Source organism: Petaurus breviceps, unplaced genomic scaffold (assembly GCF_028583685.1).
Source record: "Petaurus breviceps papuanus isolate PSGF00001 unplaced genomic scaffold, PetGlider_PUasm1.0 689, whole genome shotgun sequence".
Lineage (NCBI taxonomy): Eukaryota > Metazoa > Chordata > Mammalia > Diprotodontia > Petauridae > Petaurus > Petaurus breviceps.
Genome location: NW_027186458.1, coordinates 9,084,474 through 9,101,189, shown reverse-complemented (window position 1 = coordinate 9,101,189; position 16,716 = coordinate 9,084,474). Strand labels below are relative to the sequence as shown.

Genomic DNA, 16,716 nt, shown 5'->3' with positions numbered 1-16,716 from the left:
CAGAACCCGGGGGAAGCTGTGGCTGGATGAAAGGATGGCTCATCAGTTCTTCTGGGGGACAGAAATAAAAGGAGGTGGCTCCCTCAAGCACCCGGAGAATTTCCATTCAGCAGTAAGTGCCTGTTCCCTTCCCCCTCCCCATGGCAAGAACAAGGATTTGATTGGGAGCACAGAACAGCTTGCAGCTGTTATTCCTTCCACCAGGCAATTGCTCATACATGTGTTATGGGCATACAGGATTCCTTCATGACTGTTCAATGGCCCTCTATGGTCAAGTAAGGCATAAAACAGGTAGTCAACAGTCATGGAGAATGTCTTGAACAAGGGCCTAATGGAAGAGTTTTTGCAACTGGAAAACCAAATGAAGAAAAGTGCCTACCATCTAGCCCAGGTTCTTAATCTTTCTTGTGTCATGGATCTCTGTGGGGCAGTGTGGTGAAGCCTATGGACCTCTCCTCAGAATAATGCAGGATCACCAGATTCCACACTCTTCCTGGACACTGTCTACTTTGTAGGGCACTATGTAGCTAGAGATCTTACAGTGACTCCAGGAGGAACCACAGGAGTGATCTGCCCCACAGCTCAGCCCCTTTATTCAGATCCTGAGGGCTTGTGCCAGCCCCCAGGCAAGTGGGGCCAAGCCCATGACTGACACAGGTCACTGCTTCAGTGGGAACAGCTTTTATCATTCTGAGGTACACAAAGCATTTCTCTTCACCAACAGTCCCCGGGCTGCTAAGTAGTCCAAGTTGTGACCTCCACTATATAACCGGGGAAACTGAGGGTCAGATTTAGGGCTGAGGCCATCAGTGATTTGCCCAGGGTAACACACGGTAGGCACTTAACATCTGATTGACTCCATCTCTTCTGCAGGACATCACAAAGCATTGACATCTGTGGCTTCATGGAACCCCATTAGATTATCACAAGGGCAAGGTTCTATCTCATGGCCATCACAACCAGGCCCAGCAGTCTTTTCAGCTTTGGAATACTGAGCCTCTTAGGATACACAAAGCATCCCACCTGCCCCTAACCACCCTGCCACAGCAGTGGCAGCCCCTGTGGGACCAAAACAAGGAGAGGCCATGCCAACGGCCCACCCAGAGTAAAAGGTAGTCAGGAACAAAGTGCAGCCAGGAACTCCCTTGGGGCCAAGCTTAATTTATTGAAGTTCAAGAAAGGGAAAAAGAGCAAAGAGGCGTCTTACAGAACACAACACAAACAGAAGGAGCACAAGCAGCTGTGGGTGCCAACAGCAAAGACACAGATTTAAAGGGGACAGAGGATTGAAACACCCTTGACACCAGGTCAATCACAGCAGCAGCAGTGGCGGCATTGCTGAAGCCACTTCCTCCCCACCCCCTCCAGCACTCCCTTCTGGGCAGACCAGCCTTCCCCCTCCCCCCACCCGCCCACCCCTACACTTATGCTATGTACAAGCTGCCTCTGGTCAGAATGGATGCAAGCCCAGCGAGGGCACCCAGCACAGTGCCTGGCAGAGTATGCTAAATTGATCTGTTGATTGATTGGAGCCCTCCAGGATCCTCAGCACCATGGACAGTGGTGGTGCATTAGAAGGACTGGGCTTCCGAGGGCACAGGTGTGAATCACACAATCTCCAGACTTAGCAGGTCCCCAGTCACCCCCTAACCTAGCCCATGCTGCAACAAGCCAAGGCTCCCTATTCTGCCTAAAGGCCTCCAAGGAGAGGCTTCCCAACCACACCTCCTGAAGCAACCCAACAGGGAGCCCAGCCTAGCTCCTGACTCTCCTCACCTGAAAAATAGCTGCCTAATACCAAAAAATCACCAAACAAAACACACATTCCCTGCTGGGCAGAAAGGGCACAGGGCCAGGGCTGATCAAAAGGAAAAGGGGTCTTCCCAACTGCAGTGTTGCCACTGAGGCCGAGATGATTGAAGTTCCACTAGCCAGCAGCCCACCTCCACCCGTGGTTTGGGGACGAGAGGAGGTTCTGGAGAAGTAGGTGCTTTCCAGCTGTCTGATGCAGCTATAATGTCTGCCCTGTCTCCTAGGCCAGCGCACAGAGGGCAGTCCAGGGGCTACAAGTATTGGGACTGTCCACAGCTGTGAGATCACAACCAGCTCTTTCTGAACCTTCTGCTTCCAGTCTGAGACTGAGAAACTGAGCCTTACAGCACAAGGGGAACAAACAGCTGAAGGAAGCAGGAGTGGGGTGTAAAAATGCCAAAAAGGGACTCTGCAGGAGGAAAAATCAAGTGGGACCCTAATTCACTTCTCAGTGGCTCAAGGGGGCACTCCCCAGGTGGGAGGGGTTTCATCCCCTCATCTGACATGGGCTGCTACCAGCGATTCCTGGGCTGCCCTAAGTCTACTCCTGTAGCTTCTAAAAGGCACCTCCTCTAAGGTTTGCTACCAGCACCCCTGTCCCCTTCTCCTCCTCCTGACCACCCCCTCCCGCTGTGCCCAGAAGCTTCACTTTGTACAGACAGCCTGATCTGATTAGTCAGCCTCAGTTTGAGAAGCACTTGAAAAACCTGCCCCCATCACCAAACAAATCCTACAAAGCAATGGAATAAAACTGATATGGGAGATGGGGTCTGGGGGTCTACTTCCCATCAACTGTTTAAAGCAGCCCCTCGAAATGGAAACCGAGCTGGAGAAGAGCTTCTCCCCAGCCAGCACCTCACCAGGGGCTCGTTCTGTGGTCCTCTCTTCTGCAGGGAAGCAGACAGGGAGAGGGGCAGGGACAGCATGCATCCTTCAGAAGCTGCCGGAGCCACTTGCCCGAGGCAGCCAAGGGTGGCCAAGCCCACACATTCAGTCCACCGACTCTCAGCTACATTAGAGAACTGATGACCAAGAGTGTTACAAGCAATCATCTGCCTCTAAACTCGAATAAGTTTGCTTCCCACAGTTCTTAGTACACAGCTTTTTAAAGAGAAAATGACCCCAAAATAAGAAATTTGCGTCTGAAGGTTTTATTCATCCACCGGATCTTCTTAGCGTCTTTTGGTGGCGGCAAACCCTAGAACGAGAAGAACAAAGCTTCCATGAGGCCCGTCCCACCGCTCATGGCAGCAGCTCAGCCAGCGCTGTGGCCTTGGATCTCTTCTAAAGGCCTGGGGCCAAGCCCAGATGGCACAGAGGTGGCAGGTGTGCCACAATGCTTCGATTCAAGCTACTTTTTTTCTAAGGTCAAGTGCTCCATATAAGGCAGAACTCAAAATTTTCCATTCCTCATTAACATGACTGGTCAACAGAACCCAGCCCATGGACCAAGAAAGAACATTTTACTGCTTCTCATCAGATCTGAGTGTGACACCTAGCTCTGGTCATTCCCACTTGTGTGACCCTGCACAGGAGGGTGCCAGGGCCATCAGTAAGAGGAAACTGCCTCATTGGGCAGCACTCCCTAAACCAATCATGGGAATGGCTACCCCAGATCTAGTCAGTTCAAAATTCTAAAAGAAGGCAGGCGCAGGGAGGAGGAGCTGCCTGTTAAAAAGGCTCTGGGTGGATTCCAGGGGCCTGTGCTGCAGGGCCCCAGTGGTGGGGAGTCCAGCCTACAGAAGAAGGACTGCCATCAAGGCTTGTAACTCACCTGATGTGGTCCTTGTCCCCGAGTCGGAGCTCGAGGCAGACCCAGAGCTCCGGGAATTAACGGGCGCGGACGGGGGCCCCGGATTGTTCCAGGTGCTGAAGTACGGGGGAGGGTAGGCAGGATGAGTCCAGGTGTTCGACAGGGGCGGGGCCCTGGAAAGCAAGAGGGGACAAAGGGAAGGTTCAGCCCCGGGGGTTCTGCCTTAAGTTGGTGACTCAGACCCAATCTCAAGCCAATGTGATCCTTTGGGGGGCCAGGGGTTGGGGGAAGGAACAAGCTTAGAAATAAGATCCAGCCAAACAGTGCTGGGTCTCTGGGCCCTTCACTCTGCTGCCCCTGAGACCTCAGCTCTCTAATTTCCTCCGAATGGACTTCATTACTCTGTCAAGCTTTCTAAAGATTCCACCTGGCCATCCCATTGGCATAGCACAGCCCCTCAGGTCTCCCTGCCTCACCCAGGCTGGAAATGTAGTGGCCACTCCCAGGCTCGACCTCACTGCCCATCAGCACAATGGCTCTGACCTGCTCCATGTCCAACACGGGCCAGCCTGGTGCCCAACTTGGTACAAATAGCTGATGGAAGTGCTTAGACCACTGTAGCCAGAGTTCCCAAGCTCGAGGGATCCACCAACCTCAGCCTCTCTGGGATAAGGATTACCAGAGCACACCACCTCTCCTGGCTTAAGGAGCCTCTTGTAAAGCAGTACTGAGTGTGAATGACTCCCACAACCCTGAAGCGCTTTGTAGTTACTGTGGCTGACACTTCCTTCCGCATCCCACTGTTTCTGGAGTTTGTTATCATGATGTGCAAAGGCTGCTGGTTTTTATGAATTCTGTGAAGTAAGCCAGCCTTCATTAACTGCCTACTACGCACCAGGCACTGTCAGTCACTGTCAGGGACTAGTGTCAGTGGTTCCCTAAGATATCCTGAGTAAATGACCATCTCCTAAGCAAACACAGGCAGCGGCATCGCCTCCGGGTTCATCTCCCTGCCTTTGTTTCTTTCTCTCGTCTTACTGTGGGCATTTCTAGGACTCTATCGAGTAACGGTGGGAGAAGGAGCCTTGGCCCTGTACTCAAAGGGAAGTCTGACCCCAAGCCTCAGCTCTTTGCCCCGTGCCCGTCCTGTGACTTTCATGAATCCGGGCTAACGAAGTTCAATTCACTCCCATTAAAACCCTAAAATGAGGATTCCTGGATGCACAACCCAAAGAGGAGGGAGGGAAGGAGGGAGGTGACAGTGCGTGGGATGTACCTGTTGTTTCCGAACAAGTAGCCTAAAAGGCCACCAGTCCCCAATCCAGTCCAGAATCCAGGGCCAGATTGGCCAAACGCTTGGGGACCCGTGAAAGAGTTGCCAAAGCCCCATCCGGGGGTACCCGATGCTAATGCAAAAAGCAGAGACAAGTGTTAGCCCAGAATCCCCTTCCCAGGGGAGGCCACCCCAGGACAGCCAAGCCCCCCAGCCCCGGAGAAGGCTTCCTCCACACGGTGCCTGGCCAACCAGCTCTTAGCAAGTCTCCTCCCAGGGCCAAGATTCTCCATGAGAACCAGGCTCAAAGCCGGGCCCTCCAACTCCCCATCCACTCTTCTTTCCTGGATAGCACACAGTCCACAAGAAACAAGTCTTCCCTCACCAGGCCCCCCAGTCAGTAGTCCCCTCCCTGACCACCAGATTCTCTAACTCAGCTCCCTTAATGAAGGTGGGCCTCAGTTTCGCGATCAGTAAAATGAGGGATTTGGACAGGACCATCTGCAAGGTCGTTCCACCTTGGATTGCACAGGATCAGGGGGTTACTGCCGGAAGGAACCCTGAGGATCACCTATTTCACAAATGAGAAAAATGATCACCATTCTGGTGTGGCAACATTTGGGGTTTCCTTGGCAGAGACACTAGAGGGGTTTGCCATGTCCTTCTCCAGCCCATTTTACAGATGAGTAACTGAGACAAAGAGGGTGAAGTGACATGGCCAGGGTCACCCAGCTAGGAAGTGTCTGAGGCCACTTTTGAACTTGGGAATTTCCTGACCCAACCCCTGACCTTTACCAATACACCACCGGGGTGGCAGCACAGCCAAGCCCTACGAACAAACGCCCTAAGTCACCTACGGTCCTGCTTCTAACCCGGGGATCACGGGGTCTACACAACGCCCTGGAAACCCCCCCAACCCAGGGAGCTCTGGGGGTAGTGACATTCCGTCCCTTCCAAGGACACAGCGAGAGCCACCGGAAGCCATCCCGGGGGGAGCAGCCGTAGCAACATACCTGTAAAATAGGACTTGAAGCCTGGGGGAGGAGGAGGCGGGGGTGGGGACGCCTGGAAGAACCTCTGGTGGTCCTGGGGATGCTCAGTGTAGGGCGGGGGGAGATCCTCGCTCTGGGCTTTCAGAAAGAGCTTATAAACGCCCAAGGCCAGCACCAGCAGGATGACGACGGCCAGCAGGCCTCTGGTGCTGGAGGGCACAGGGGAGTCCATCTTCTCAACGTACCCGGGGAAGTAGTTGGAGCCGTAGGCGTTCCCGTGGCTGCTGGCGCTGCTGCCGCTGGCATCTTTGTATTTCTTCCGGCCTTGCTCGGTCAGCTCCAGGTTGAATTCCAAGCCGCAAGAGCCGCGGAGCACGTAGGGGTCATCGGGGTAATCGTAGCCTTCGCAGCTCACAGCGGTCTTGCCAAACCGGTAGGACGTATCAAGCTCCGCTTTGCACTCCCACTGCAGGGGGCAGAGAAAAGACAGCCGCCTTCCGTTGGTTACCGGGAAGGTGCCTCCAGGCCCTGCTCCTGCCTCTCTCTCTATAGAGTGTGGCCCCGGACGACGGGGTCTCTCGTGGCTGCACGGCTATGACCCAACAATCCTGACACTTCCAAGCTTCCTGGTTCTGGGATGTATAAAATGTCATCTGCCTTTTTCTTGGGGGAGAAGATGGGTGGAGAACCAGACCCTGAGATTCCAGTGAGGAAACCCCTTCTCCCAATACAGATCAACAGCTGCTCTCCCCTCCCCCTAAACCTCCTGGAACACTGGGGGCGGAAGGCCACCAAGAAGTCCCATGACTTGCCCAGGGTCACACACCCAGTATATATGAGAATCTGAGCTTGAACCCAGGTCTGAGGGACGTCTTCCAAAGAAGACTCTGACTACCAGTAAGTACATGATGCTTCTCACGACAGCAAATGAGGTCCTCTGAAACTGAATGGGCACAGAGCATCAAAGCAATGAAGTGAGAAGACTCAGTGTGATGCCCTGTATGACCCTGGACCAGTCATTTCCCTTCTTGAGACCTGAGTTTCTGCCTCTGAAATAAAGGCAGTCTGTCCTAGACAGATGACTGATCGGGTGCCAGCGGTTCCCCTGACTCATCAGCCCGCCTCCTAGCCCTGCCGCTGCTGGTACCTGAACATCAAAGCCATCCCAGCCTTTGTTGCGGCACTGCACAATTTCAGGGATGTGAGCCGGACATCCGGCAGAACCCCCTAGGCACTGCAGCTGAGGGATGGGTGCAGTCCTCCGCGCAGTGGTGAAGCGGTCTCGGTGGAGGGTCAGAGCCTGGATGTCCCGGAGCAGAATTTTCTCTACAGAGCAAAAGAGATAACATCAGCATGATGCAGCCAGAGGACAAGAGATCCCCAGCCTGGCTACCGCCCAGGGAGCTTCTCGGTCACTCCTGGCCACCTCCACAGTCAACACAACTCCCTTGGCCCGGGGCCTGTCATCAGGCTGAAATGAAGCTCTTGGACAGCATTACCAGGTCAGAAAGGCAGCAGAGTTCTACTGGACATACAGGGAAGGGCCTAGGGAGCCACAGGCCTCAGGCCCAGAGCCCAGCCTCGACAGGGAAAAACCAAGGGAGACAGGATGGCAAAGGGGCCAAACCACCTGACCTCTAGGGTCCACAGATCTGGGTCCCTAGGTCAGCTTACAAGCAGAAACTGGGAAATGCCACCACTTAGCACAGGGACTCACACAAAATAAAACACCACCACAACACATGGGAAAAATTTTCTTCTGTGTAAAAATGTGCCTTTAAAGAAAGTGCAATTAAACAATGCCTCCTGAAAAGAAATGCCAACTAAGAGGTACCCATCAATTAGAAAATAAAAGATCAGCTGTGGTATATGAATGGAATGGAATAATGCCGTGCTGTGAGAAATGACAAAAGGGCTGATTTCAGAGAAACCTGCAAAGACCTGCATGAGCTGATTCAGGGAGAAGCGAGTAGAACCGGAAGAACCATTTATACAATTGCAGCAACACTGTGAAAAGGAGTGACTGTGAGAGAACTGGGAAGTCTAATCAATGCAAACCCATCATGGTTCCAGAGGACTGGTGAGACACCATATCCCAACAGGGACTGGATTGACTCAGAAAGAGTCAGATACTTTCTGGACACATCTTAACGATATTTATCACAAAAGTTTTGTTCTTTTTTTCTAGTAGGGGAGCAAAAGGTATTAGGGAAAGAAAATAAATGCTTATGGATTGAAAAAAATAATTTAGCTTAAAAAAATTAAAGAAAAAAAACCAAATAATTACTTAAGTGGAAATTATAGGAACCCTTTGGGGAAGTGACCACTCACTCCCCCCTAGAGTTTGTGATCAAGAAGAAGAGGAAATTTGATCACAATCTAAAATGATCCCAAAATTTTGGCAAAGAAGATTTCAAAGGGTTTAGAGCAAAGGTAGGTAGATTCCATGGATGAAGATACTTCAGAAGGGCTCAGTCCAGGGAAAGATGTGAGGTGCTCAAGCATAACAAAGTTCATGTGAAAAATAAGAGATGTATTATGTCACATGAAATGATGAAAAGAGTTTGGGGGGGAGGGGAGAAGGTGACACAACACTTTCAGATCTCAAGCTATTCTATAAAGCCTCAGTCATCAGAACCATCTGGTGTTGGTTAGGAAAGAGAAAGGCAGCTCAGTTAGAACAGACTAGACAAGGGAGAACAAGAAATGACAAAACTCAATAACACAGTGTTTAACAAGCTGGAAAACATAAACTACTTGGGAGAGAACTCTCTATTTTAAAAAAAGAAAGAAAAGAAACTGCTGGGAAATTGAAATTGGTCTGGCAGAAGTGAGGCTTAGACTAACACCTAATACAGCATCTTCCACAATACATTCTAGAGGTATACATGACCTAAAAGATCGTATACACCATTTTTTAAAAATTTGGTCAAAAGCAGATCATATACTTTTTATGGCTGAGTAGGAGATGTATTAAGAATACTTAGTCAAAAGAGAGGCAGAGATAATTACAAATAATAAAATAGATAATTTGATTATATCAAACTGAAAAGCTTCTGCACAAACAAAATTAACATACACAGAATAAGGAAAAGAAGAAGGGTTGAATGGGGAAAAAATTTTGTATCAAATTCTTGCAATAAGGATTTGGTTTATGTAACAAAGATGAAACAGAACCATCAACAGCCGTATGAAAATGTTCCAAATTATTAATGAGGGAATTGCAAATTTAAACAACTCTTGAGTTTCTACCTCATACCCATCAGATTGGCAAAGATGATGAAAAAAGAAAAATGACATGTTGCTGGAGGAGCTGTGGGAAAACAGGCACAAGGATGCGCTGTTGCTGGAGCTGTCATGTAGTTCAACGACTCTGGGAATTGATTTGGAACGATGCCCTCAACATCACTGAACTGTGTGTGCACCATTGGACTCCTTAATCCCACTACTAGGCATACGTATCCTAAAGAAAGAGGCAAATACAAAGATATTCATAGCAGCTCTCCCTTATAGCAAGAAGTGGAAACAAAGTAGGTCCCCACCAATTGAGGAATGGATGACCAAACAAATTATGATATATGAATGTAATGAAATGTTGCTGCACCCCAAGAAATGGCGAAAGAGATGAATTCAAAGAAACCTGGGAAGATTTGCACGAACTGATGCAGGGTGAAGAAAGCAGACCCAGAACAATTCACACAGAGACTACAATGACGCAAAGGAAGACAAATTCCAGAAAACCAACAGAGGAGCGTGCTGCCCGCCCCCGATAAGGTGGGGGACTGGAGGTGCACATCGGTACTTACCTTTCAGACACGGCCAAGTAGAGAGCAGAGAGAAGTTTAGGAGCGGGCTCAGAAAAGCGCTGCCACTACGTAACACACACTTTAAAAAAGCAAGCTGCATAGAGCTGAGATTCCTGCTCCACAAACCCTGGGTGACCACAATCATCTTTTCCCTTTTCCTTTTTTCAAACACAATGTTCTTTTTCTATTCTACTCTATTTTAAATGTTGGTGTTTGTACACATCCATGCACCCAGGTGGTCTCCTCCAGAAGGTAATCTCCTTGAGGGCAGCGTCCCTTCCATTTTTCACTTTTGTGTCCCAGCACCTAGCCCAGTAGGTGGCATGGAGTAGACACTTCATAAGCACCTGCTGACTGAGTTCATCGGACACTTACTAGCTGTGAGACCCTGGACAAGTCACTGGACCTTCTTGATTTCCTCATCTGTAAAACAAAGGGGAGAGAGGAGGGCCTCCTTCCTGCTCTAAATTTATGACCCTCAGAAAGGCACTTTGCAAACCCAGAAGCCTTTCAGAAGTTAACAGTGCTTGGTAGGTGAGCACTTAAAACAGAGAAACAAATTTATTCAAACTTCCTGTAAATGGGGTTGTTGTTAAAAACAAGAAGAACTACATAGAGCTTTAGGGTTGGCAAAGCATTTTAAATATTACCTCACTTGATTACAACTACCACCTTAGGAGGTAAGGACTATCACAATCTCCATTTTATAAATGAGGAAACTGGACACCAAAGTGGTTGACTGCCAGGGGTCACATGGCTAGAAGCATCTGAGGCTAGCTTGGACCTCACTTCCCAGAATAAGGTGCTGAATTTGAAATAAGAGGGCTGGTGAGTGAACTAAGAAAGGGGAGCCTGAGAATGATTTCTGGACATCTCAGCTCCCAACTTAAAACATGGAATTGCCAGATTCCTGGTCAGAGATGGAGTACATCTAACAAAAACCATAAATATGCATTTGCCAGGTATTTTACAAACCTACTCACAAGGACTTTAAATAACAAAGGATAGAGGAAGGAGAGGAGGACCAGTATGTATCTGCCTCCAAGCTGGATACTGTAGAAAGCAGCCACAAAGAAAAATAGCCTAAAGACACCCAGAAATTCACAGGAGGCAAAACCCAAGAAAAGAGTAGTAGTAAAAAAAAAAAATCCAACAAAACCAAAGTCTCAAGAACACACACACAAATGTCCAAGAGTTTAGTCAACAAACTAGAGGCCACAACCAAGATGGCACAGCTGACCTCATGGTATCACTGAGGCTTGGTGGGATGAAACTTGTGCCTGTGCCATGGCTTTGGATGGGCACACCTTATTTGACATAACAAGGTAGGCTAAAAAAGAGCTAAGATAGGAAGGTGTGTTCTTAGGAAGAAATTCAGAAACCACACATGAGAGGGAGCATAGTGAAGATTATTTGGGCAAAGGTCAAAGGAGGGAGAAACAGGTCTGAATCTGTCACTGTAATATGCTAGAGACCACCTGGTCAGAAGGAAGAAATAGATGAAGAGGTTGAAACAGATTCAAAGTCTGACACAGAAGTACCACAGAGGAGTGATTGGGGGGATTCAATATTCTGACATCTGCTAGACCTGAGAAAAGCTGAGCCATGATTAACTTCTTGACTTGCCTTAATGATTATTTCATCCTTCAAAAGGAGAAGGAACAAAAATGGGAAATTCTATTCTGGATCTGGCTCTCACAAGGAAGAAGTGGTTGCTGAGGCAGAAATGATGGAAAACCTAGGGAGGAAGTGACCACACAGCAAGACACAAATCTTAGATCAAGAGAAAACAGACTTCAAAGGGAGCACAGGGAGGATAAGGAGAATCCTATGGATTAATATGCCACAATGAAAGTCAGTCCAGGAGGGCTGGGAGAGTCTCGCAGATAAAAATTTAAAGATACATGGAAACAATTCCAAATAGGAAGAATAATAACTAGCATTTATAAGCACTTTAAGGTCTGCAAAGCATTTACACCTCATTTAATCTTCACAACACCCCTCAGATTAGCTGCTATTATTATCCTCACTTTACAGTTGAGGAAACTGAGGTTAAGAGACATTAAGTGACTTGCCCAGGGTCATAAAGCTAAAAAGACCTAAACCCTCAATGCTGGAAGTTGGATTTGAACTCAGGTCTTCTTGAGTCCAAGGCCAGTGCTCTATTCACTGTGCCACCTAAAGCTGAGATTTGTCTGTGAATGATGTGGTTGCAAAGGGAGCTCCCAAGCTGACTTGAGAAGAGAAAACCAAGGTCAGGTAACACAGAAAGACTACAAGAAAGTAGTACAGGCTCATAAAAAATAGTAGAATGAGGGTTGGATACAGAGTTAGAATTCTAACTCTAATTTCACATCAAGAATGCTAACAGAGAATGTGCAGAGGCTAGCAAAAAAAAGTTAAAGACAAAAACAAAAAAGTATAGTAGGTACACTGAGAGAAATGGGAGGATTAAAGAAGAGACAGGACCCTTGTATGGTGTGGAAAAAAATGACAACAACTGCAGCACAGAGAAAGCAGTCTTACTTTGGTTTTTTCCACAGAAGAGAATGGCCTTGACACTGCAAATGACAGAACAACAGTGACTACTGAAGAGAAGATACCCAAGAGAAATAAGGAGTCAGTAAGAAGATGGCCAGATGCCCTGGATGAGCTTAAATAAAACTTAGCTCTGAAAGAGCAGCTGATATAACATCTGAATCACTGTAAGTGACAGTTCAAAGAACATGGAAAACAGGAGAAGCACCAAAAGAATGCAAAAGGCTAGAGGCCATCCCTTTCTAAAAAGGGAAGGTCATGGTCATCAAATTATAGGGCCAGTGAGCTTGGCCCCAGTGATCCATTCTAGAATCATCCCAGGAATGAAAGAATGATTGGTGCATACCTAGAAAGAGAAGTACTAATTCCAAAGAGCCAGCCTGCTGTCATCATCAGTCACAGGTGATGCCGGACTAACCTCACTTCCTTTTGGGGACAGGATTACTAAGCTTTTGACAAAGCATCTCCTGCTATTCTTGGGGAGAAAACAGAGATGTAAACTACATGTAATACAATCAAGTGGATTCCAAACTAATTAGATGGCAGGATTCAAGGAGTAGTTGGTAAGGTTTCAGTGGGGGCCAGATTTGCAGGAGAGTAGTCTGTCAGGAAGCTGAGCTGGGCCCTGTGCTTTGTGACGTCTTTAATAACAACTTGAATAAAGGCATGATGGTGCACTCATCAAGTGTGCAAATGACACAAAGTGGAGGGAGATGGGATGACCAACATATCTGATGGTACATTCAGACCCAAAAGGCCCAAACTGCCCTAAAGCATTGGACTAAGGCTAACAAATGAAAATTCAAGAGGGATCAATGTAAAGTCATGCACCTAGGTTCAAAAAATTAGTTTCACAAATACAAGATGGGGGAGGTATGGATAAAGGACAGGGGTTCTGAAGGAGATGGGGGTGAGATTTAGGGGTCTGCAAGCTCAATGACTTAGCAGTGTGACGTGGTGGCCAAAAAAGCTAACGGGAGTATGAGCAAAGCTCTCAGGAAGACGGAGCTGATTGTCCCATTGCACAACAATAGAAGACCTCACCTAAAGGAAAATATTCTCATTCTGGCCACCACAAATTTAAAAGTACATAAATAAGCTGGACAGGAGGTCAACCATGAAGGTCTTCAGTCCACACCATGAGGAATAGGTGAAGGAACTAGGATGTCTACAGACTGGAGAAGAGATGAGCCTTGAGGACAGACTCAGCAGTGGTGAGTAGACAGAGGTTGTACTGAAGTCAATTTAGGCTTACTCTCCAGCTGTCCCACTCAGAGCAGAATGTCATGCCATCTGCCAGAAGGGGTGGGTCCCCCCTGAATTTGGATTCAAGTACATGACCACTTGTCATAGTGCGGATTCCTTTCACATTCTGTGACCAGATTCAAACCCTACTTCTGACACTTGCCAACCCACACTGGCAGAGGAAGGCTCCTCAGTCAAGAGTTCCCTATGCCAGTGAAATCAAAGGTTCAGTCTGATCTGGGTCCTCTTCTCTTTCCCCTCTATACCCTTCTCACACAGTGAGCTCATCAGCTCCAGTGTCCATCTCCTTCATGCAGATGATATCCAGCCCAAGTCTCTCTCCTGAGCGACAGTCACACAACAACTGCCTCATGCATGGCACATATATCCCACAGACATCACAGACTCAATGTGTCCACGAGAGAACTCATGATCTATGCCCCCAAACAGCCCCATGTTCTGAACCCTCAAGGGGACCACCTCACTCACAGCCTCCATAGTCAACCAGCTGCCAGATCTCGTCTCGGCATTTCAAAATACCTCTTTTATCCATTTCCTTCTCTCTACCCAGCCAGCCAAGTTCCTAGTTCAAGACTTCATCACTTCCTGCCTGGACCATGGTTGGTTTCTCTTCCTCAAGCTTCTCCCAGTCCAATTTGTGATTTTCCCAAAGCACAGGTCTGACCTTGCTGATTTACTGACTGACCTGTATGCTTCTCATCAGTCAGTCATCTTCGGACCACCACGGGAGTAGAGGCCCAGGCTAAAGACCAAGGAGATGACCCAAAAGCCACAACACTTTGGCCCAGACCACATCAAGCTGTCACCCAGGAGGAATGTCTGTCTAGGGGCCACTCAAGTGAACATGACTTTAAAATGTCATAAAAACAGCAAACTTCCACACTGTGCACATAGACTTTCCTGCCAACAGCCCCAGGACAACTCTGTTAAAGAGTCACTACTGCCCATTTGGCAGGAAAGGAAACTGAGGCCCACAGAAGTAAGGTGACTGGTCCAGGGTCACTCACATAAAAGTATGAAAGATAAAGGGCACTCAGTCCTCCCTAGTAACCCTTTAGTGAATAGTGGCTTCCATAGGTGACACGCCCCATCCCCTCCCTCCTTGTAATCGGAGGTGAGGGACTGTGTTTGTTTTTTCTGTGTAATCCGGGTGGTTAACCTTGTCTGGCATCTACTTAATGCTTAATAAATGCTTGCTACCTGATTGACTGAATTTCATTCTAAACATAATTGGGAGCTAAAGAAGATTCTGAAGAAGAATATTCTATCAGCCCTGTGGAGGATGCGTTACAGAAGAGAGAACAAAGTTCCCCTGGAACACTGGCTGGCATACTGAGACTTAAAAGTCAGCAGGACCTGAGTTCAAATCTAGCCTCAGACCTTTACTAACAATGTGACAGGAATCAGGTTAAGTCACTTGGCTTTCTGCCTTGGTTTCCAGAGATGTAGAATTTAAAAAATGACATGATGCTATTTGTAAAGCAGGTGCCACTCTCATTCAGGGCAGCCCAGGACCAGCAGAGGCAATCCAATAAGCCTTTAAATGAAGCGTCTATACTAGCGATGTCTACACTAGCCACGATTAGAGGTAGAGACAAGAAACCTTGGCCAATCAGCTAAGTGTGCCTGTTTCTTCAGCTGGCAGGTGAGGATAAGGAGACCTTGCTCGCCCATCTCACGGGACCAGGTGAAATGCCGCTTTAAAAAATAAAAATCCAGATGAATCAAATCTGCCTGGCATCTGAGGCCTATCATCTCCCTCTCCCCACCCCCCATCCTCCGCCTACCCTTTCCTACCTCCTCCTACCTCCCCCCACCCCGCCCACGCCTGGTCAGACAAAGGATTTCGGGCGATTTCATCATCCAGACAGACAGGTGAACAAAGGGGAGGCAGCCAAGAGATGCCGCCTGGGGGGGGCTCACAGGCGAGTGGAGGGAAGGGGGGTTCGGCCGCTGGGACAGAAACAAGGAGGAGCAGCAGAGGACGAGATCCCACCCCACCCCCCTTCACCCGCAGTGGGGGAGGGGGAGAGGAGCAGGGGGGCGGGGATTAGCGAGGAGGGGTGAAGGGACAGAGGGGGTGGCCGCCGCCACAGGGGAGGGGGCCTCCAGAGGAGGGAGTGGGGATGGTGATGGGGGATAAAAGAGCAGGGGAGGAGGATGAAGGCGAGGAGGATGGAGAGAGGAAGGGAGGGGATGAAGAAGATGGACGGCGAAGGGGGAATTACGACGGGAAGGAGGGGGCCAGGGAGGGCACTGAAGGGGCAATGAGGGCGGAGAGAATGGGGAGAGGAGGGAGGGGGCCAGACGGTGGAGGGGGCAATGATGGCGGGAGGAGAGGCGATCGGGCAGTAGAAGCGGATGACACAGGGGAGGGGGCCGGACAGCAGAGGGGATGGTAGCCAGGGATCCCGAGGGGACCAGGGGGATGGTGGGGGGACGCAGAAGGGAAGGATGGAGGCTCCTGAGAGGGAATGACGAAGCGGTCTCAGGACAGACTGGGAGGTGATGGGGGCTCCCAGGATAGGGGGTCGCCTCGGGGCAGGATCCCGGGACGCCGGGGGCAGGGGCGGGTCAGCCCCCTAGGGGTCGCCTTGAGGCGGGGGTCGCGGGGGAGGGGGGGATCGCCTCGGGGCGGGGTCCCGGGGGGCGGGGGCTCACCGGACTGGTCCCAGGCCAGGGCCGGGCGGGGCCGGGGCAGCAGTAGCAGCAGCAGCAGCGCGCAGAGCGGGGCCGGGCAGCGGCGGTCCCCCCACAGCGGGGCGCCAGCGCGGGCAGGAGCCGCGGGCGCCATGGAGCCGGAGCGCGGGGTCGGGGCGGGCGCGGAGGCCGGGCCGGGGCGCGGAGGCCGGGCCGGGGCGGCGGGGCAGACGTTGAGAGGCCACAGACGCTTCGCACTGCTGCAGCGGGAGGACTGCGGAGACGGGCAGCGAGAGCGCGCGGCGCTCGCCCCCGACCCCCTGCCTGCGGCACTGGGGCGGTGCCACGTCTCGGCCGCTGAGTGGCTGCTCCCGCCGCGTGCCCCGCCCACGCCCCGCCCCTGCGCTCCGCGCCGGCGTCCGAGGGGGACCGGCCTGACCACAGGTCTCCGCCCCCTCGCGGGCAGGCGGTGGCCGCGCAGGCGCCCTGGGAAGCAGTCGCGCTCCCCAGCCCACCCCGCCCCACCCCGCCCCACCCCTCGGGACCTCCGAGCTCCCTTCCCCGCCGCCTCCAGAGACCCCCAGCGGAGCAGCCTCGGCTGGCGGAGCCCTGGTTTCGGGGACGTCCTTGGCCTAG

At 50.4% G+C, this 16,716-nt stretch overlaps 1 protein-coding gene across 1 annotated transcript; it reads right to left on the bottom strand.

The window, feature by feature from the left end:
* Positions 1 to 1,145: 1,145 nt before the first annotated feature.
* Positions 1,146 to 16,258, bottom strand: SARAF (store-operated calcium entry associated regulatory factor). Its single transcript, XM_069104955.1, has 6 exons — positions 16,102 to 16,258; positions 6,978 to 7,156; positions 5,852 to 6,296; positions 4,842 to 4,971; positions 3,587 to 3,738; positions 1,146 to 3,010 (listed from the first exon to the last, which is right to left on the bottom strand). The coding sequence occupies exons 1-6, from the start codon at positions 16,232 to 16,234 to the stop codon at positions 2,985 to 2,987; spliced, it is 1,065 nt and encodes a 354-aa protein (XP_068961056.1). The 5' UTR covers positions 16,235 to 16,258; the 3' UTR covers positions 1,146 to 2,984.
* Between the last annotated feature and the right edge of the window lie 458 nt (positions 16,259 to 16,716).